Source organism: Motacilla alba, chromosome Z (genome assembly GCF_015832195.1).
Source record: "Motacilla alba alba isolate MOTALB_02 chromosome Z, Motacilla_alba_V1.0_pri, whole genome shotgun sequence".
NCBI classification, from domain to species: Eukaryota; Metazoa; Chordata; class Aves; order Passeriformes; family Motacillidae; genus Motacilla; species Motacilla alba.
In genome coordinates, this window is record NC_052046.1 from 75419074 (window position 1) to 75440471 (window position 21398).

At 47.7% G+C, this 21398-nt stretch overlaps 1 protein-coding gene across 3 annotated transcripts in view; it reads left to right on the plus strand.

The window, feature by feature from the left end:
- Window positions 1-21398, plus strand: part of ZCCHC7 (zinc finger CCHC-type containing 7) — a 97368-nt gene that overhangs the window by 62362 nt on the left and 13608 nt on the right. For 2 of the 3 annotated variants that reach the window (XM_038125934.1, XM_038125933.1), the window contains exons 4-7: window positions 1121-1164; window positions 2307-2432; window positions 3429-3599; window positions 12132-12167. In XM_038125934.1, coding sequence (XP_037981862.1) covers window positions 1121-1164; window positions 2307-2432; window positions 3429-3599; window positions 12132-12167 — 377 coding nt within the window. The remainder of the gene's footprint in view (window positions 1-1120; window positions 1165-2306; window positions 2433-3428; window positions 3600-12131; window positions 12168-21398) is intronic. The other variant, XM_038125935.1, reaches the window with a different exon arrangement.

The window sequence follows — 21398 nt, forward strand, 5'->3', positions numbered from 1 at the left end:
TGCATCCCTTTAGCAGCATTTCTGCAGCCCTGGCTGCATCCCCGCTCCTTTAGCAGCATTTCTGCAGCCCTGGCTGCATCCCCGCTCCTTTAGCAGCATTTCTGCAGCTCTGGCTGCATCCCTTTAGCAGCATTTCTGCAGCCCTGGCTGCATCCCTTTAGCAGCATTTCTGCAGCTCTGGCTGCATCCCTGCTCCTTTAGCAGCATTTCTGGCTGCATCCCTGCTCCTTTAGCAGCATCTCTGCAGCCCTGGCTGCATCCCCGCTCCTTTAGCAGCATTTCTGCAGCTCTGGCTGCATCCCTTTAGCAGCATTTCTGCAGCCCTGGCTGCATCCCTGCTCCTTTAGCAGCATTTCTGCAGCTCTGGCTGCATCCCTTTAGCAGCATTTCTGCAGCCCTGGCTGCATCCTTTAGCAGCATTTCTGCAGCCCTGGCTGCATCCTTTAGCAGCGTTTCTGCAGCCCTGGCTGCATCCCTGCTCCTTTAGCTTTCTGCCCTTCCATTTCCTTCCTGGTCTGTTTCTTTTCCCTCCTGCCGGCCCAGAGGCTGCGTGGGAGAAGGTGATGGCGTGACAGTCCGTAATTCAGTGTGTCCTCCTGATTTATTGCACATTACCAAACGCTGCTTGGAAGCAGACTTGCTCAGCACACAGCCCGGGTGTCTGAGGTGGTGCTCAGTCCTGCTGGCATGCAGCAGCTGTGGATGGGCACGGAGGGAAAGTGCCTGCTCTGCAGAGAGCTCTTGTCCTGTGTGTCCCCGCGTTGCAGCCTGCAAGCCCCGCAGCACAGGCAGGGACAGCTCCGAGGGCTGCAATCAGCACCTTTGGAGCCTCTGGAAGAATTACATCCCCGCCTGAATTTAAACCCCGGGGGTCAGGACAAGAGTGTGGCGTCAGAAAAACTTCTCCCAACAGTTGCACCTGTGCGGATGCTCGGGTGAGGCAGATTTGGTGCCCAGAGGATCAGTAGCTCTCCTTTCCCAAAGATGGAACTAGTTTCTCTGCTTTAGTACCTCAAAACCTGATAGCAAGTTCAATAACTGCAGTAATCATCATGTTGAATATATTATAGAAAAGTATTAATATTAAATAAATATAATTAATTTTAATTTTGTTTTTCAGGAAAAAATGATGTGAACTGGTCCATCTCTCATAAAGACTTGGAGGTAAATACAAACAACCAAATTTTTCCTACAGTTCTTTATTTTGTTGCTCACTAACAAGCAGAATAAAGTAAATGGAGTTGAAAAAGCCCTCTGTGGTGTTTTGTGGGACAATCAGCAGCGTCCTCTCACAGGAGGAAGGAGTTCTGGAGCTGGGGCTGGCGGAGAGGCAGGAAGGGACAGGGGTGTCAAGAGCTGGAGTGCTTCCACGGACTGTGCCAGGGGGACAGCAGCTCTCCCCTGCTGGCCTCTCTGGAGCCGCAGAGCTGCTTGAGGGCAGCCTGGTCCCCTTCCCGGGCAGCAGTGGGAGCAGCAGCCTGTGGAGCCTGCCGGGAGCAGCGGGACACGGCAGCCCCGAGTTCCCAGGCGAGCTGCTGCAGCATCCAGCAGGAGTGAGCTTCAGCTGCTCTGCCCTTCCCTTTTTCTTTCCAGTACCCAGTACAGCTGATACAATCCAGTGACATTAACAAATTCTTTCCCTGAGGAGAAATGGTATTTTTATACCTCTCCTGTTCACTCATCCAAAATTTCATGGTTTTTGTTTTTTTTTTAAACTTGGGATGTTTACCAGGCAATGACAGTTGTAGACAGGATTTTCAATTCTGGCTGCCTACACAGAGAGTATGTGTGAGGTCACTGGGAGAGAGACAGTTGTTTCCAGCTTCTCTTTTTTTTTTTTTTTTTTTTCCCTTTTTAAGTCTTTCTTTACAATTGCAAATCGCAGATTTCATCCAGACTTGTATAGCATTGTACTTTGTCCGAGCAGTTTGCCCTAATGTGTGCAAGGGAATATGTAACTTGCATTTGCAATTGCTGTTCATTTTATTCGTGTTCTGGAGAAAATTCCAGTCTGCTGTGACATAGCACAGTGAGTAAATCCTGGCTAATTGAGGGAAAGCTTCACCACTGCGGTTTTAAATAGCAAAAAAGAATGTCCTGAAGCAGAAGTTGGAATGAGAACTTTCCTTGCAGACAATGCAGGTTTCTCTGTAGCAGAATTACCCATTCCGAACCTGGATGCGTAAATTGTACATGGGAAACATGAGATTTCTGCTGGATCACTGCCAGCAGTGACCTTTGTCATTCCCGGTTCCCAAAGCACAGACTCCCAAGTGGGAAATGCATTTCTCTCCGTGTTTCACCAGGCTCAGATCTCCAACTATGCCGGCGTGAGGCACAGCAGCGTGCGGTACTACAGAGCTGACAAAAACGTGACCTGTAGGAACTGCCACAGACCGGGACATTTGTCCAAGAACTGTCCCACTCCAAAGGTAAATGCGATGCTTAAACCGCTTGAACATGCGGCTGTTCTCCTAATACACCTTTGTGCTTGCTGTTGGAAGCGTTGTTTCAGTGGTTTGTCCTGTCTTTGAAGCAGTGCTCTGAGTTGCAGGATGGCTTGCACAAAGTCAGTTTACTGTGTGGAAGTATCCCTCTGTTTGGCAATGTCATTCCTTTTATTGTTTCCATGAAAGAAAAATCTACAGGATTGTATCATATAGAATCATACTGAATGGTTTGTGTTGGAAAGGAGCTTAAAGATTTACTCATTCCACCCCCTGCCATGGGCAGGAACGACTTCCACTAAACCATGGGGCTGTAAACTGAGAAAAAAAAAATCAAGTGCCATACAGAAATTTTTTTTTTGTTTTTTTCATATGTTGAAACAGTTGGCAAGTGTAAAATATTTTTCAATTGTACTTTCAACGAGGAGAATCTATTGAATCAGAAATGCAGCCTTAGTAAATAAGTGAAAGCAGAAAGTATAATGAGCCATGCTGTGAACAGTGTTAAAACCCATGGACAAGACAAAACTGGAGCTAACTGTCAGAAGCTTGGGTAGATGCCCCATATTCCAAAAGTTTGTCCTGTGCTTAGGGGTTTAACAGTCAGTCAGTGCACTGCCAAGAAGTGGGAGCCATTGCATGGGAGCCTGGGTTTAGCACCCCCGCAGCAGAATCTGCAAAGCCCTGGGGCCCTGGGCTGTTACCCAGCTCAGAATGCCCACACCCTGCATGACCCTCAGGGGGAAGCACACCCACTCGGGGGGAAACGGCTTCGCAGAGGCTCAGGTGTGGGCTCAGAATAGCTGTCTGCGTGCTACCTGTGTCACTGCACGTGCTGAACCGTGTCAGGCTGTGCCACAGAGTCCGGGGGGCAGCGATGCCCCCCAGCTCCCCCCAGCACAGCCCCGTGGGGAGCACAGGGCTGCCAGGGTCGGCGGGAGCACTGTCACCCAGCATGCTTCTGGTTCTGTTTCTCCACAGAAAGTTCCCCCGTGCTGTCTGTGTGCAGGGAGAGACCATCTGCAGCACAGCTGCCCGGCACGTTTCTGCCTGAACTGCTGCCTGCCCGGGCACTATTTCAGGGAGTGCCTGGAGAGAGCCTACTGGAACAAGCACTGCAACCGCTGCGACATGAAGGGCCACTATGCTGATGTGAGTATGGCCCTTGCTGCAGATCGGCCTGGCTTGCTGTGTTTCTGTCAAAAACTGAGCTCACAATGGCTACGATCTCTTCGTGGTGCTTGATTTTACACAGCGCCTCTCTGCACGAGCGTATGAAAATGTTGTGTTTAGCCACTGCTTTGCACCCTCGGAGTTTTCGTGGAGGATGGCTCAAAACAAACAGACCAAAGCGTTGTCAGCACCTGGTCTTTACTTTGGTCCAGCTCAGCAGTGGTGGATGCTAACCTCCTTTTTCCTGGGGAGTGGAAGGGGTAGGGAGGTTGAAATCAGGAGATGCAGTGCTGGGGGCGTACTGGGAAGAAGTAAGGAGTAACTCTGCAGCATCAGGAGTTCCAGAGCTGTGGTTGTTTCGCTGTGATCAGATGTTAATCAGTGAAAATACTATTAGAGAAAAGTAGTTTGAAGGCTTTGGGTTCGACAAGATCTACTAAAGTAAGACATAGAAGAAAATTAAAGGGAGAACAAACGTAGTTTGTCCTTTTCTTTCACCTTGTATTACATTATTATGGTCTTATATGTCCCCAAAATTCAGTCCTATCCATAGCACTCAAGTTTTTATGGTATTTTTTTCTCTTGAATTAAACACAAATAAGGATAAAAGGCAAATTGTGATAACTTTGGCATACATTCGCACTTCGGTTTCTAACTGTCACTATGGCCTGTATGTTTGGTTTTCAAATGCACCTGTGGGATTCTGTAAACACTGGATTTTTTTTTGAAACTCAGAAATGTTTGAATCTCTTTCTGAATGTCTCCTTCCTGCCTTTATTTTTTCTGTTTGGTCAAAGAGCATGTCACAGTGGTGCATGAGATGTGCAAAGGTCAGCCGGTGCATTTGGGAATTGCTATTTCTTGTGATCCTTGAGTGTGTTCCAGATGTACTTTTGCTTGTAGCTAATTTGCCCACAATACCTTTAAAGAATGTGAATCGTGCATTTCTGCACCCTCATTCTGGTAGGCAGTGAGACAGAATTCCCAACTGTAATGAAGCATCTTTGCCATCTTTTCTCTTTTCCACATTTTATGACACCACTTCCATAAACTGATGTTCTTTTCTTTAGAGAACCATGAGTGCTCCATCATAAAGCATTGAAATTCCACCTGAGCCATGCAGGTTATCAGGAACATGACAGCATGTGTTTTTGCTGCTCGCTTGGGTCCACCTTTAATTAGAAAGGGTTTTCTTTGGAGCTTTGGGCAGCTCCTGTGCGCTCCTGCGTGGGAGGTGTGAGGCTGCCTGCGTCATTCCCCTGGGTGAAAACTGGGGCATCAGAGCAGGAGCTCACCTGCCCAGCCCTCAGAGAGAGGGATGGCACGGCAGAGCAGAGGCAGAGGAATCAAATCCAACAGTAAATCTTCCCTGAGATCAGAGCAGGAAGCCTGTGAAGCCAACAGGTGCTCGGGACACGAGAGGAACACTTGGACGGGACGAGGTTGCTGCTCACGGCCTCAAGGTGTTTCTGGCATCAGGGATGTTCATGGAGGAAGAAAACCAGGGATGTTCCCATGCTGAAACCTTACTTTGTGGAGGGAGCACCAGAGAAGTTTTTTACTGGAAGAGAATGTGAGTGTTCCTACGAATCCGTGGCTGTTACCAAAACTGGGCAACGACTGCCCAGAAGCTGCAGAGGAGCGCGGGGGTGAAATGGCCCGGCCAGCAATGGCAGCAGACACCTCGAGCTTGGTGCAAACTGAGTTTCTAAGGCAAGGACAGCATGTAGGGGATGCCCCAGGGAGAGCTGCGGGTCCCAGACTGCCAGCTGCACACGTGCACCGAGCCAGGGGCAGGAGCCACGGTGGTGGCATGCTGGGATGGGTGTAAAAATATAATATACATGGGGTGGCTCGAGGCTGCATTCGTAAAGGAAATCCCACTTCTCAGGGATCTCTGGAGTTCTCCAAAGGAGCAGGTTGACAAGCATGTGCGTAAACATGATCCAGCTGACATAGTCTACAAATTCCAAAAGGCGTTTTACAAAGTTCCTGACCAAAAGCTTTCAAGCAAACTAAACAGGCATGGAGTAAGAGGATAAAGGTGGGATATGCTAGTGTGACATGGAAAAGGGTCAACAATGGGGCAACAAGAGTGGCTGAGAAGATTGAATTACTTACAGAGCCAGTGCTGCGAGCCAGCTGTGCAGAGCTGCCCAAGAACTGTAAGAATCAGAGGGAGAACACAATAAAATGGCAATTGACATTGAGTGGCAATAAATGTAAATAAAACAATCCCATCTCGGCATGTGGAATAACATAATAAAAATTCTGCATTTTACTGTTCGGGACTCAGATCCTAGTTATGAGATAGGATTCCACAAAAAAAATCAGTTTAGTCTTCACAAGCTGTAAAAAAACCCAAAAAACAAACTGGTGAAATGTTAGGAATCATCAGGCCAGCGGGAGCACCTGGGCAAAGCTTTGGTCCCTGTCTTCTGTATCCCCAGCATGGGCACAGCTCCTCAGCCTGCAAGGGAGGTGGCAGAGGGAAGGGTCTGTGAAGAGCTTTGGAATCATCTGTGATGGGAGACGGTGGTCAGGGATCATCGTTCCTTGCAGTACACCTGACAAAGGCAGCAGAGGCCAGGTTGAGAAGAGGCAGTCCAAGGTGACTCAGCGCAGTCAGCAGCAGACCTGGGGGCTGCTTGCTGAGGGATGCAGGTCTGCCCTGCCTCCAGAGGAAACGGGAGCAGTTCATGGAGGGGAAATCACAGAATCCTACAACACCGGCTTGGAAGGGACTTCATGGGTCATCTGATCATCGCTGCCAACATTCCTTGGCAAAAGCATGGTCTGCACAAGACAGCCCAGCCAAATCCTAAGAGTGTCCAGTTCTGGGGAATCCACCACTTCCCTCAAGACATGATTGTTCCCATCATGAAAAGTTTTCTCCTGTGTCCACCTGAGATCTCCCCAGGAGTAACTTGGAGCTATCACCCCTTATCTTTTCCACGAGATTCCTTGTAAAAAAGGGAAATCTCCATCTCTTGTTATCAAACATATGTTACGAAATGCTTTGGATGCTCAAAGGAAGTCGTAATTTGTCCTCCCGTTTACTGTAACACAGAGGGTGCAGAACAGGCTCCTGTGCACAGTCTGTCAGACTGACTTCCCGCTTTGGTCCAGAAGAGAATGTGAGGCAGTGCAAGGTGCTTCACCTAGTTTGCTTAGGAAACATTCTCAGCTACTTAAACCATTTTGAGGTCCTACATTTATGATCTGCTAGACCAGTCTCTTCTCCTGAGACAGCGCTGAGAGCATGCAGAGTCCTCTTAGCTGGAGGTGTTCTGGAAGCAGCCTGGCCTCGCGTGGTTTCCGTGGGAGGGCCATCAGAGGAGCTGCTTTTGACTGATTCAGCGGCCGTTCAGTGGATGTCATCAGCCTTGTGGCTGGTGTGCAGCCTGACCTGCCAGCAGCAGGGGTGGGAGAAGCGCTCCATGAATCTGCAGGGAGCAGGCAGAGGGGGCGATGTCTCCACGTGTACCTGGGGAAGCCAGCACGCGGGTGCTCGGTGAGCTGGATGGGCTCTGCAGGAGCTGGCAGACCGCCGCGCCCCGGTGCTCGGTGCCCTGTAGCCACGCTGTGCCTGCTGGCCCCATCTGCATGCCCAAACGCTGTGTTGTCAGCACTCCTTCCCGCGAACCAGCTGGGTGCTTCCACTGGCATCTTCTCTGCGTGTTCTGAGAACTTTCTGGCCGTGCGAGCCCCGCTGGCCTCTTCTCCCTGCGAGGGTTCCTTCAGCCTTTGTTGTCTCTGGCGCTCCGCGGTGGGCTGGGATGGAGCTGGAGGTGCTGGGCTCGTTCCACGGCGGCAGCTGGCGTCCGCGCGGCCCGTCCTCCCTGGGCAGAGAGCGCGGTGTTTGCTCTGCCTCCTGCGTTCCCCAGTGTCCTTCCCCACCCTCACGCCTCTGGCTGTCCACGTCCGCCCGAGGGTGAGCACGCGGCCGTGCCACCAAGGCCAGGGTGACACCGGCAGTCACCCGGCTCTGCCCGCCCGGCGCCGGCGCCGCCAGCGTGGGGAGAGGTCTCGACATCTGCTTGAGCAGGAGTGGCTTTGAAGGGAAGCATTGTGTGTTTTCCGCGGCAGTTCCCATGCGGAGGTGATGAAAAGTGTGTGTTTTGGCAAATCTTTTGTTTTATTGTGGTGGCTTGCAGCGGGGCAGCTCCAAGCAGCCGCTGCCTCTTTGACAAAGCACCAGAGGATTCTGTTAAAAAGTTGTGTTTAGTAATTGTAGTCGTCGTGTCAGACCATAACTGACTCGGAGCTGAAGGATTTTTGCGAGATGAGTAGCTGTGCCAGCAGGGACCCAAGTCTCCTGGGCCAGCCGCGCTCTCATTAAGATTTGCCGCTAGCCGTGGCGGTGTTCGGCAAGTATGTGACGTGCATGCTGTTATTGTATGCTTGGCTTGTCAGCCTGCAGCTTTCTGACACTCACTTATGTCACTCTTTATTCAGAGACGAAGAAGCTTTTGATAATTTGACAAGACAAGCTCTTAAACGATCTAGGTCATGGCCTTCACTGTCTGTGATTGTGAACATATTTCCTGAAAGCCCTGTCACTCATCACAGCTACATTTTCTCCCGGGGAGCCGCGGGCCCGTCCTGGTCTCCTGTCAGCGCGTGCATTTTGGTTATTCGTACGCCCAGTACAGTAGCGGGCCTGGGCCCGCCGTCGGCCGGCGCTCGCGCGGCCGCGGGGCTAATCCGCCGCCCGCGCCCCGCCGTCGAGGGCCTCGGCGCGAGGCAGACGCCCGGCCGAGGGGAGCGGAAAGGAGGAAAGGCCGCTTAGTGCCGGTTTTGTGTTTGCTCATTGTTGTGGAAATATGAGAACTGGTGGCAAGGGCCTCGTCTATTGAGCTCTCGAGTCCCGGTCTGCTGTCAGGGGCTGTTTGAGATTGAGTGTTTTATTTTCTTTGATGTTCACGTCGGAGAATAGGGAAGTGGGAATTAAACAACAGATGCATTAAGCCGTTGTTCTGGTAAAACAATAATTAGCACCTGATGAAATTCAATATGGGTCAAAACGTGCGGCGCCCAGTCTCCACTCTCCCATTATGGCGCCGTGCAGCGGGTCAGCCTCAGGCACGAGTGGCCGCCCTTGCACAGGGCCCTGGCAGCGGTGGCACGGCTCTGGGGACAGCAGTGGCTCTGGGGACAGCAGTGGCTCTGGGGACAATGGTGCCTCTGGGGACAATGGTGGCTCTGGGGACAGCAGTGGCTTTGGGGACAGCAGTGGCTCTGGGGACAGCAGTGGCTCTGGGGACAGTGGTGGCTCTGGGGACAGCTGTGGCTCTGGGGACAATGGTGGCTCTGGGGACAGCGGTGGCTCTGGGGACAATGGTGGTTTTGGTGACAGCGCTGGCTCTGGGGACAGCAGTGGCTCTGGGGACAGCGGTGGCTCTGGGGACAGCTGTGGCTCTGGGGACAATGGTGGCTCTGGGGACAGCGGTGGCTCTGGGGACAATGGTGGTTTTGGTGACAGCGCTGGCTCTGGGGACAGCGGTGGCTCTGGGGACAGCGGTGGCTCTGGGGACAATGGTGGCTCTGGGGACAATGGTGGCTCTGGGGACAGCGGTGGCTCTGGGGACAATGGCAGTTTTGGTGACAGCAGTGGCTCTGAGGACAGCAGTGGCTCTGGGGACAGCAGTGGCTCTGGGGACAGCGGTGGCTCTGGGGACAGCAGTGGCTCTGGGGATAATGGTGGCTCTGGGGACAGCAGTGGCTTTGGGGACAGCGCTGGCTCTGGGGACAGCAGTGGCTCTGGGGACAGCGCTGGCTCTGGGGACAGCGTGGCTCTGGGGACAGCAGTGGCTCTAGGAACAGCAGTGGTTTTGGGGACAGAGCTGGCTCTGGGGACAGAAGTGGCTCTGGGGACAGTGGTTTTGGGGACAGCGTGGCTCTGGGGACAGCAGCCCCAGGTGCTGGCAGGTGCCCTCGCCGCGCGCCGTGGCAGTGGCACGGCCTCTGGAGCAGGCACCTTTTGTGCTGGTACATCTGAATGCGAGCGAGGTCAGAGCGCTGGGGCAGGAAATAAATGCGATTTTATTTTAATGTAGTTCATCACGCTGCCATAGTGGCTGGGTACCACGGGGGCTTTTCTCTAAAGGAGGCCCATTCTCGGTTAAGTTCTTTTAAATAAATAAGGAGAGGTTTGCTTCTGTCGCAAACCTCTCTGCCTCGTTTGTGGAGGCAGTGTTTGGCAGTAATTGTTGATCACACTGTGTGTCGTGCCACGATGCACGATGCAGACGAGAGCCCTGGGCTGGTGCAAAGTAAAGAGGTTCCTGGTTAAACACCATCTCTAAAGAGCTGTTTAACACTGACGCCTCCTCAGCTGCTGCACCCCACTTGATAAGATGAGCAGGATCACCCCAAGCCAGCCCCTGAATGAAGGAAAATGCTCAGCCTGCCCTCAGCACCTTCTCCCTTTCCTCCTCCTGCTTTTCCCTCGCCCTGAGAGCGTCCCTGAGCACAGAGCCCACCTCTGGGCAGCACCACGAAGGGCTGGGGCTGTGCCTCTCCCAGCGTCTAGACAAGAGCCCTGCCAGCTGTGGCTCCCTCTCAGAGCTGCAGATTTTTGCTCAAAGTGATGTCTTTGTGTCCGGAGCACAGAAAATACCCAACCAAGCAATTATCCAAAAATGAAGTAATTTTGATGATGACGACGATGATGATGATTAAATAGCAGCCGTGTGAGTAAAGGTCATAGCACAGAGTGGCATTTTGCCAGGATAGGACAACTCGCTGATTGCAATTGTTCAACCATATTAGCCTGGGCACACTGTGGAAATCGAAAAGTATCCAGAACTAATGTATAAATAACTGCCTGCTACCCCTGAGCTGGACCAGCTCAGCTGTCCTGCGCTGCTGAAACCTCCTCAGCTCCCGGCGAGATGCTAAGAGCTCTGCTACAGTATTTTTACAGGCTACAGGGTGTTTGTACGTTGCTCTCTGAACCCTGGCTAAGTTAGGGAAGGAGGAAGATCCTTTTGTTTGTGCTCAGAGACAGCCTGAGTGTGTTCAAACTGTCAGACCCTCGGTGAGGAATGCGATGTCCTTCACGCATTTCCTTTACAGAAATATTAATATAAAGCTCAAATATTTGCACGCAGCATTTGAGTAAGAGGAGAAATGTTGAACCATTACACAGAACAGATTGTAGATTTTTTCTGCGGACAATTATGTTACTGGTGGAATGAACAATAAATAATATCATTTCCATCACATCTGGGAAAAACACACTGTATGTGCCACAGGGTGACTGGCAAAAACTTGGATTTTATTTTGAGAGATCCTGGTTGTGGTGTGTTTTGGTTTGGTTTTTTTTTTTAAATTAACACGCTCCATCAAAATAAAAGAAGGCAAGAATTTGGGCATGAGTGAAAAATGTATTCGAAATGTAAGGAAGTGTTAATAGTACTCATTTGCAAGTAGTCATGAGGCTTCAATGTTCAAAATTGCAGCTGCAGCACATTATAGAGAAGCCGTGGAATGCTGCATTTCTTTCTTTTCTTAAAATGAAGGTTGGCAAACCAAGTTGCTAATTGTTCAAATGAGTGCAGTGCTGTTCTTATAAGAAGGTAAATTTCTAAGGAGAAGTGAAAGCCCTCCGCTGCAGTAGCTGTGTACCGAAATGACAAAAACTGCCACAGTTTCCGTGTCTGTCTGTGCCTCGGGGGCTGTCAGAAATACTGTACATTTTGTAAAAGCATTAGGAACCTCTGAGAGAGCGCTCTCAGCTTTAGTGACCACCGACGTGTTCTGGTTTTGTTTTAAAGATCCACGTTTTCCTCTTTACCGTCTCTCGTGCGTCCCTCAGGTCAATTGTGTCACTTCTGGGACTCAAAAACCTGCTCGGGATTTTTTTTTTGTCTCCAAGGGCTGCACTTAGGACTTGGTATGAAAGTCTGGCAATTAAAAAAAAAATTAAAAGTTTAAAAAAAAAAAAAAAGCAAGCAAGTCATTGTAAAAATAGCAACATTAAGGCAATCTGTTATGGTTCTTGTTTACAACTCATCTGACATGAGGCTGCTGAGGATTATTACATGTAACAATTATATTTTGATTAGGAAAGAGATACGTACAAAAAAGATAAAATATTTCTGTTCGTTCATGAAAGGAAGGCACCTTGTGATTTAATTTCTAGAGCGTTATGTAAATTTAAAGTGTCAGAAAATGTAGAATTTAAATCCGCCCCTGTTTGTTTTGCAGCATTAATGCTTCCTACAGCCACGAACACACTGCTCTCCCAAACTTCTGCCCCTCGGAGAAAAAGGGCAGAGAGAAAACTGTTACTGGCTTTCTGACAATGGCAGGGAGTGTGTTAAACCAGTGTAAAATTCAATTAAACTGTCTAGCCGGGTTTTTGAAGCTGAAATGCAGACCCTTTCAGTTAAGCTTCTTATTTTCCTGTGACCGACACCAGTGGATACTGTGTTATGCCAAAACCAACAGGCTGTAAAGCACCTTGTTTCATGCTCCTAGCTGATCAATATTTTTATTTTCCAGGCTTGCCCAGAAATATGGAGGCAGTATCACCTAACAGTAAGTAGAAACACCTTTTTTATTTTCTTCTACACCCAACCTATTTACTCCTCTGTGAACTGCTGACCATAAAATATAGATAAGCATCTTCTCTGAGAAGATAATAAACATCTCAAGAGTTTTTGAACTGAAGAAGGCGATGAAACACTGTCACTGTTTTTTTAAACATCTTTAAAACTTCTGTTTTCATTTTAATAGTGTAATAATTAAATTAGTGCTTTGCCTCTCTTCTCTCAGTGACCACATTTGCACATAGAAAGAGCGTTAAATTTTAAGTTGGGGTGCACAGCAGAAGCAGTAATCCCATCTCAGATATCCCAGATGCTGGTAATTAGTCACTCTGTGTGACAAAGCTTTCTTCTTAGATGAGTGAAATAAATCTCAGTTAGAGTGGAGACATGAATTTGAGGAAAAACACCTCTTAAACTTTTGCAGATAATTTATAATTAGTCAGGATATAGCTGTGACTGCTTGTTTGGCCCGCCTTAGCTGATTGCTAATCCCTGAAACAAGAAAATAAAACTTTGTGAGACCAGTTTATTTCTTAAGATTTTTACTTTGTACCAGTTTATTACTTAAGATTTTCCCTCATATGTAAAATAGATACAAAAATACAACAAAATGCATACAAATCTGGTTAATATTGAAACCTTGGACAGTATTTAACCAGTAAAAACAAATTCTTGCATTGGTGTCACAGTTTTTAAATATATTCATTTCTAAAATTGTCAGACATAAAAACACCTTTAAAAAATCAGGGGTTTGTTGTTCCTGTGAACTTCTCAGGCTCCCCGGATCGGCCTCACACGAATTCCGCTGTTACAGATAATTAACCCCTGTTCTCTGCTCTCAACAAAGTAGAAAAGTTTCTCCACTACTTTTCTTTTGGATCTTTGGGTTTTTTTCTCTGAAGCAGTAGATGGGATGTGCTTTATAATTTGTGCCTCCACCTCTTCATGGCAGTGGAATGCTCTTTTTTCTGCTTTTTTCTTCAAAATTCAATGAATAGAAGAAATCTGCACTTAAAACCTCTCATCTGTGTTTTGTGCATAATGATTCTAACACAAAGATCTGCCCTGGAAATCCTCCACCCTTCCTGAGAATTTACTTTTAAACAGATTTGGTAAAGACTTTTTGTTAGTTTGGTTGGTTTTGTTGGGTTTTTTTGTTTTGGTTTTTTTTTTTAATTATAAGCCCAAAAAAGGTGCATTCACTGAGTATTTTTGTTTGGTTGGGTTTGGTTTGGTTTGGTTTTAAATTGGATGAAGGAAAAAGGTAAATGCTGTCTTTCATTATAATCCCTAAGGGTGCCTGTAATAACAATTTCTGAAATGTTTATAACACTTGGAACTTAATAATTAGATAGAAATATTTGGTGCTGTAACATCCTGAGTTCTGTTTTTTACTGAGATAAAAGATGTAATTTAATTTTAGTCCTACCTGCTTGAATTGAAAATTCCTCAGAAAGAGAGTTGCCATCAACACTTACAAAATATTTATATCTGTAAAAAAAAACCAGGGGGTGGCCTAAACTTGACCAAGTGCCATACCAGGGCAAAATCTGAGGTGTCTTGAGGAAGGAAATTATTTCTGTGGATTTTGTAGAAAACATTCGGCGTTTACACTTAATGTGAAGTAAAGCTAAGAAAACGTGTCAAAACAAGTGCTAGTTAGAAAACGTAGTGGTTACAAATACGGGCAGGTTATTAAAAGTACCCCTTTGGAAATTTATGGTGCATTTTAGGGGCATTTTGAAATGTGGTCACATAGGCACACTCACGGATTAATTGGTATTGCATCAGGCCCTGTCTTCCGAGAAATTTTTACTTCCAATAAGATTTTTACTTTGCAGTGAATTGCAGTTTATCTGCAAATAATACACGTTTCTGGCGTGTGGGAAATGTTTTGCACCCCTTCATTTCGTGCGTGGGAAGAGTACCTTTGGCTCAGAGTTACATTAGCAGTTGGACAAGCCTGGAATTTAAAAATTTGTATGGTAAAAGACATGGCTGATATTTGTAATAAGTAAATGAAAAGAAACTGCATTATTTGAATTGTTTACAATTTATGTTTTATTATTCCCTTTAAATATTCTCTTCTGCACCAGAAGCAGAGCAGAAGTAAATAATGTTCAGGCAAGGAACAAAACTTCTAAATTAGAACTAGAATTATATATAATGTTTAAATATATATTACATATATGTAACTGTAGGATTGCAACAAAAAGCCAAGGTTTTTTACTCTCCTGTCAGCACAGCAGTATTTCACCATAGAAATCATCGTACAATTTTCCTGCTGTAGGAACATTAAATATTTTGGTACAAACAGGAGAGCAGCATTAAGAAAAACACCACACATTTAAAACAAAAGTGGCGTTGTGGCTGTCATGGCCCGCAGAGGCTGCCCAGCTGTTGGGGGCCACAGAAGAGCTTTTCCTGCCCCTCAGCCAGGGACACAAGCACTGGAGTTAAACTGGTTTTGGTGACGTGATGGCGAGCACCCTGGGTGCAGGTCCAGGCTCGCGCAGAGGAGCTCGGGCGTTCAGTTTGGTGCAAATACACCGGATTTTGGCGCGGTTCGCAGAGGGCTGTCACGCAGCTTGTCCGAGTGTTTCGCCTTCCGTAAAGTGTTCTTGGTTAATTTCTGTGAACGCTGGTGAAGAGTCCCCCGGCCTTCCAGCCCTGTCCTTTCTGAGGCTGCTGGTTATTTCATTTATTTTCGGCCACTTTCCTAGGAGATGGACTGCCATCTATTGACTCCTCGCAGCCCCTGCACGGCGTGCCCGAACAATGACTCAATAACAAACCCGTTCTGCTCTTGGGGATGGCGGTGGGGTTTGTTGACGTTGGCCATGGTGACAAATTTGAGCACATTGCAAATAATTTGTTGTATGGGCAGAAACATCTTATTCCAGCCAAAACAGACTGCCAGCGCAAGGAGTCTTATGAAGAAATGGCAAAAAGGATTGTAAGTGGAATATTTTAATTTGCCTTTTGATGGAAAAAAAGATTATCATAAGGCATGCAGTGAAGCTTAAATCTAAGGGCTGTGTGATAATCAAAGCTTTATAAGTGGCTGCAAGTACTTTCTTTGAACTTATTCTTTCAACTCTTTCAACTAAAATTATTCTGGAAAAAAAAAGCCAATCAAAGTCACCAGAAAAATCCAACTCCCACCGTGGTTTAAAATACTATTTAATAACCTCTTTAAGACGGTGATTTAAAACTTTTACAGATCATTTTCATCACAACTACACTCCGAATTGCTCCCGTATCAGAGAAGGGCAATTGTATTTGTCAAAATATGTTTCAAGTTTTATTCGTGTATTTTGTGACTTGGTTCGTACCCACTAAGGTCTGTCAAAGGGGTTATTGTCAATCAAATAAGAGGACAAAGACTTCTTTGACAGAGTCAGGATAAACAGTTTTGATCACAGCTTGCTGGAGTGTCAGTGATGATACGTGTGATTTTTTTTTTTTTTGGGCACAAGGCATTTGGAGGCCTTGTTGAGCTCTTTGTTCTGGGTGATGAGGAAGCTTTGCTTACAACTGTGACTTCCTAAATGCCAGGTGCTCCACAAACCCCGAGAAACACAACGCCCATGTTCCACAAGACATGCTGTCGCATCGCCTCTGCGCCCTAAGGGTACAGGGGTGCACACTGCACTGTTTTTACACCCTCAGACCACTGGGCTCTTTCTCATTCCCTTTCTCCTGTCACTTCAGATTTGAGCTATAAATGTAGCGATATTTATTAGGCATTTTAAGTGGAGGCCAGGTTACAGCCCTCTAACAAACAAAAAAAAGATAAACCTTAAATAACGCTAAAATATCGGTGCAAAAACTTGTGAGAAGGCACCCGCTGATTTTCTTTTGTTCACTTCAGTTTTGCAGTTTATTCTTTAAAAAACACAATATTTGGCTTCAAGTTTGGCCTGCGGCCCGCGCGCCGCGCCGCGTGGCCTGTGGCAGCTGCTGCCCTCAGCGGGCCCGGGCTGCGGCGGGGCAGCTCTGGGGGTCACACCCCGCGTGGACAGCCCTTGTCCCCTCTGCTGCTGCTGTGGGCAGCCCGGGGCTCTGCGCTGGCCGCCCGGGGAGCGCCGTGGGCCGGGCTGACCACGCTGACCAGCGGCCGCGGCCTCAGCCCCGTCCCGCGGCCTGCGGGGCCTTGGAGGCCTGAGCGGCCTGCTGAGGCTGCTGCTAGTGCTAGCATCCACCCAGCAGATGAGAAAAAGAGGAGATTCATTTATCCTCAGTGCCCAGAGTGCTTTGGCCTGGGTGTGAGGTTGCCCCTGTGCCGTGAGGCCCCGGAGTGCGGGTGGCAGTGCCGGCGGGCAGCCAGGCACGGGGCACGGCGCTCGGCGTGTTTCGGTGTCAGGTGGAAACGGGCCGGCGGCGGGTCTCGCCACGTCTTATTGTCACAGTGATTTGTGCCACGCAGGAAGGGATGTGGCCGGTTCTGCCCGACACCGGGATGAGGACGCCACAGCCAAACAGGAACGAACTGTGGAAGTGTTAGAATAACAACTGGGTAAGGGCATTCTGTCCCTAAAATGGGCAGAGCAAGTTTTTTATTTTCCCGAGGTGTTTCTTGCGGTCGATGTGTATGTTAAAACATAAATCTCACCGGGACAGAGTGTTTTCTCTCTGTAGGGATGTCTGGTTTTCAGTAACCCCTCCCTGCCCCGGTGCCGCTGCAGCCAGCCGCGCTGACTCCGTCCCCCGTGCCCTGCCTTCACCAGCCTCGCCTGTGTGAGCTCTCCCAGGGCAAGATGGCCACCAACAGAGCTTTAGAACCATCAGAATTTTTAATTAGCAGAAGCTACCGTTTAACACACTTTTTTGACAGTTTATTAATCTTACTTTTAATCCGCTTACATAAAGGAAGGTGAACCAGGAGCTGGCTGATTTGGCCCTGTGTACGAAGGACACGAAGGGACATGCGTCTTTTGTGTTTAAATGTTGCGCTCAGGTTTCTTTGTGTGCGTGATTAAAATGCCTCATGGCCTGCTACTTTTTTCCTGAAGTGAAAATGTAAGCCATTTGGAAGTCGATTTCTCTCTGTTGCAGCGTGACTTCCAGAAAGGAAAAATAAAAAATAATACAACCCTGGCAAAAAATATTTAGGCGCTAGAGAGAGAGAGAGAGAGAGGACATTTGGTTTGCAGAGATTTTTTTAGGTGTGGAGCGGTGAGGGAAGGGATGGGTTTAGGAGCATTTTGGGGAGGAGGTTAATGCCAAGGAAATAATGCATATTTCCTTGCAGCTGTGGCTGTGACATGGCCACAGGGCTGGCTCCAGTGGCCATGACACAAAGCCACAGGCCATGGGGTCAGCACACTCCTCTGGAATGCTTCAGCACCTGGCCAGTTTCTCTCCAGGTGTGTCGAGGCTATTTCCAGCAGCTCAAAAAGAAAAGAAAAAAAAAAAGGTCTGTGAAATAGGCAATTTATTTCCCTTATTTTGGCATCTCGGAGTGGGCCCTTGTGCCATTGCTTCAGTGTCCATTCGGCAGGATATTTTACAGGGAAGGCAGCTCAGAATTACCAGGGTTGTGGATCTAGGGTAAGGATGACTCTGGCTCTGGTGGGTCTCGGGGCACACGGACACCTGGAGCATGATGATGTCCACATACCTGCTTGGGAGGTGGTGAGGATTTCCTGCCCTTTGAGAGGTTGCTTGCCCCAATAGCCAGAGGAGGAGCTGGGGCAGAGCTTGGCCAGCCACAGGCAGATATTTTGGTTTTAAACTCTCGGTGTTTTAAACTCTCTCTTGTCCAAACCTGACCCGTCTTGCAAGTGGTTTTCAGTGTCGGGGGTGCTGCTGAGTGCTGCCAGCCCTGCACAGCTCTCCTGGAGAAAGCCAGCAGGTCAGAGGAGGTCGGTGTGCTGGGCAAAGCGATTTTACAGCTTATTTTCCCCTACTAATTGTAATCTGCTGTGTTGCCATTGTCTTTCAAGTTTCAGATATTTTTTGAGGCTACCAGAAACCTAAACCCCAAATATTTTCCTCTTGCAAAGGAATCATATTTCACGAAAGGTATTCTTTCGGATAGTTTTGTTGTTTTGTTGTTTTGTTTTTGTTTTTTTTTTTTCAGAAAAGACAGTTTCAGGCCCTGAAAGAACTGTTAGGTTTATGAATTCAAAGCATGTGCTATAGCTTTTCAGTACAAATGCTAGCTAAAAGTTCTTTCCCCATTTTTATTTGAAAGGCGTATTTAGATTATGATGGGGAAAAGAAGTAGCTTTAATAACCCTGCATAAATTTTCTGCAAGGACACGAGTGGACATTTCGGGTGGGATGCAGAACCTTCCAGCAGCATGGGTACCACCTGCCACTCACCTTCATCATGAAGTAAGCGTGGTAGGGAGCATCCTGCTTCTCTGACTTTTATCTGTCTCGTGCTCTTCTGCACCTGCTGCCCAGAAAACAAAGTAAAAGGTGCTTTAAAATTGAGGGTTAAAGAGAGATTACATCTTGACCAAAAATTGTGTTTCTGCATGCTTCTGGAGGCAGTCTGGAAACGGGGAGAGAGCGGAATAGAGCTGACTAAACATTTCTGTGATTTTGGGGTTCCAGGTGTTGCGGGGCTGTCTTGGGGAGCGGCGTGGCTCAGAGACCCCTGGCTCCGGTGTTGAGGGGGTGCCAAGGGCCCTGTCTGCTGCAAAAGCAGCGTCTTTCGCTGTGAAAGGGAAATGGAGAAGAGCAGAGGGTGGTAATCAATGTATTTCACTGTTTTAAATCTCTGGTTAGATGACTCCCACGTGCCTCGGACGCTCTTTGTGCAGTCCAGGACATTTGGGGGCATGCATCCCTCCAGCCCTGCACACCCAAAACCAGAGAGGTTTGGGTTGTTTTTGTGGTGCACCAGAGCTGTTGGGTGAGTGGGTAATTAATCAAAGAGAATAATCGGGGAAGGTTTGCTGCTGAAATATTTTCCCTTCACATACTCAACCGCAGTTCTCTTAAGGGAAAGGATTAAGATTATTTTTTTCTTTGATGCTTAAAAATTCAGTTCAAAAATTTCACCTCTCTTTCCTTTCATCTGAAAGGGCAAACTTACACAAGCATTTACATTATTATCATGATTTCAAGTATTAACCATCTAAATAAGGAAGAGAGAATTTTCAAGCTAAAGTGAGGTTTCCAATGCATTTCAAAAACATTTGAGAAAAAAAAAAATTCTGTACCCTCTTTCTGCAGTCAGTGCTATGCGTGAATATTAATATTAAAATTCCTACATTCTGAGATTTTCTCCAGAATTTCTCCAAACTTGATATGGAGATGTCTTTTTAAAGTTTTGTTAGACCTTTGAACCGGTCTCAATATTCTGTAGGAAGCCAAAAATCGTCCGCAAATTTAACAGACATTTTAAAATGTGGAAAAAAAAAAAAACCCACAGTTGCACTTAATACGCATAGATGCCATAAAATGGATTTTTGTGCATTTTTGTACGGCGAAGTGGAAAAAGTATAAAAAGTCAGTAAATGTGTTTGCACTGCGTGGTTCATCCTGCTGGTGGTTCGTGTGCCGCAGCAGCCCGGAGCTCGTGCTGGTAAGGCAGTAACTTCCTCAAGTTATGCTCGATCATGTTAATAATCTACGGATTAGGGTTCCCTAAAAATATTCACTGATTTAATTCCGAGAGAGGGTCTATCATGTCAATGATATTAATACATCTTCCTAGGTCCTGTCATGTGTATAGAAAAGTTTCTATCCCCGTGACAGAATTATCCTGATCTTGATTTCGAGTCCTGGAGAACCAAGTGTAGAGGGAATTAAAGGAGCCGAGGGCCCGCGCGGAGGGGTGAGGAGCACGGAGCCAGGGGCAGGTGCTCGCAGAGAAGCCTCAGCAGCGTGTGCGAGGGGCACCGAGCGTGCACACACTCTGCCACCCACCCAGGGCCGCAGTCGGGGGCATCCTGCGGGATTTTTGGCTGCAGGGCAGCGGAGCTGGGCCCTCGGATGTTGAATTTGGGTTGAATCACCGTTTGACAAACACACCCCAAGGGCCGTGAGAGCGGCTCTGCAGTGGGCAGGGGAGGATCCCCCGTGCAGGAAGGGGCACTCCGCTCTGTCTGGCTTTCCCTGCTCCTGGGTGTCTCCATCCTCAGCGCAGCTTGCCCGGCGTGCTGGCAGTGCTGCCAGCTGCTGAGGAAGAGGAGTTGTTTTCATACCAGAGCAGGCGAGGGATGCGCAAGGCAAGGACAGTCACTGCCAGGCTCACTTCTTCTTACAGCTGTGTCCAAAAGTGGCTCGTCTTTTTCTTTTCCTTTTTTTTCTTTTTGCTCCCCTCAAACTCTCCACCTTCAGTCTCTGCTCACCTTGTAGCCAACAGAAGGTATTTTTGTGTTCCTTCTTGACTATGCAGTTAATTCTGTTTCTAATGAATTTTTATAACTTCTTTTGGCGCTCAAAAAATGGGGCGGTGAGCGCCTGTGCAGGAGTACAGACACTGGAGGGTTTCCGTGGACTGTGCGATCACCCTGAAAAATCTCCTGGTTTAAAATTAATTGCCCTGGATTTGAGTGAGGTACCCAGTTTCTGTCTGTTTTGATGCCAGATGAGAGCTGGTTGAATTCATTCTGATTTTCTGATGGTGGCCTCAGGAAGGAAAGAGAGGAAAAATGGTAGCACTGAGATACTCAAAAGTTGGTCTGGAGGAAACTGTTTTGGTCAGCAGCAATATTTACATGGCGTGAGAGAGCAGAAACCTGACATGCTCTGATCCATTTTTAGATGCTGTGTACTACTCAGGGAGTCCCAAGTCACATCAAAGTAAAAACTGCGTGGAATTGAAAACAATTTTTACAAACAGGTGTGCAAGAAGGAGATGGAGAAGCTTTTGTTTGCCAGGGGTTGTATACAAGCTGTCACACGTTTCCACAAGGACATATTTGGGATGAATGTCACTCGTCATGAATCTAGGTGCCAATAACTGCTCTTCCTGAATATATAGGATGCTCTTTAATGGAGAGTGCATGAAAAAATGATGAGAAAGTGGACAAACATTAACAGGTGCAGGGGGCATGTTGGTAGCGTAAGGAAAGTGCTTCTGTGAAATTGTCTGTTAGTGAGGGGTGCTGCGTGCTGAAGCTGAGCTGCTGGGGAGTTTAGAGGGAAAAGGTTCAGTTATTATCTATTTAAAATGCAACCCAAAACTCACTTCTAGCAAACTGATGCGCTGCTCACATGGCGTCTCGTACTCCTCAGCAGAACTGAAAGTTTTCCC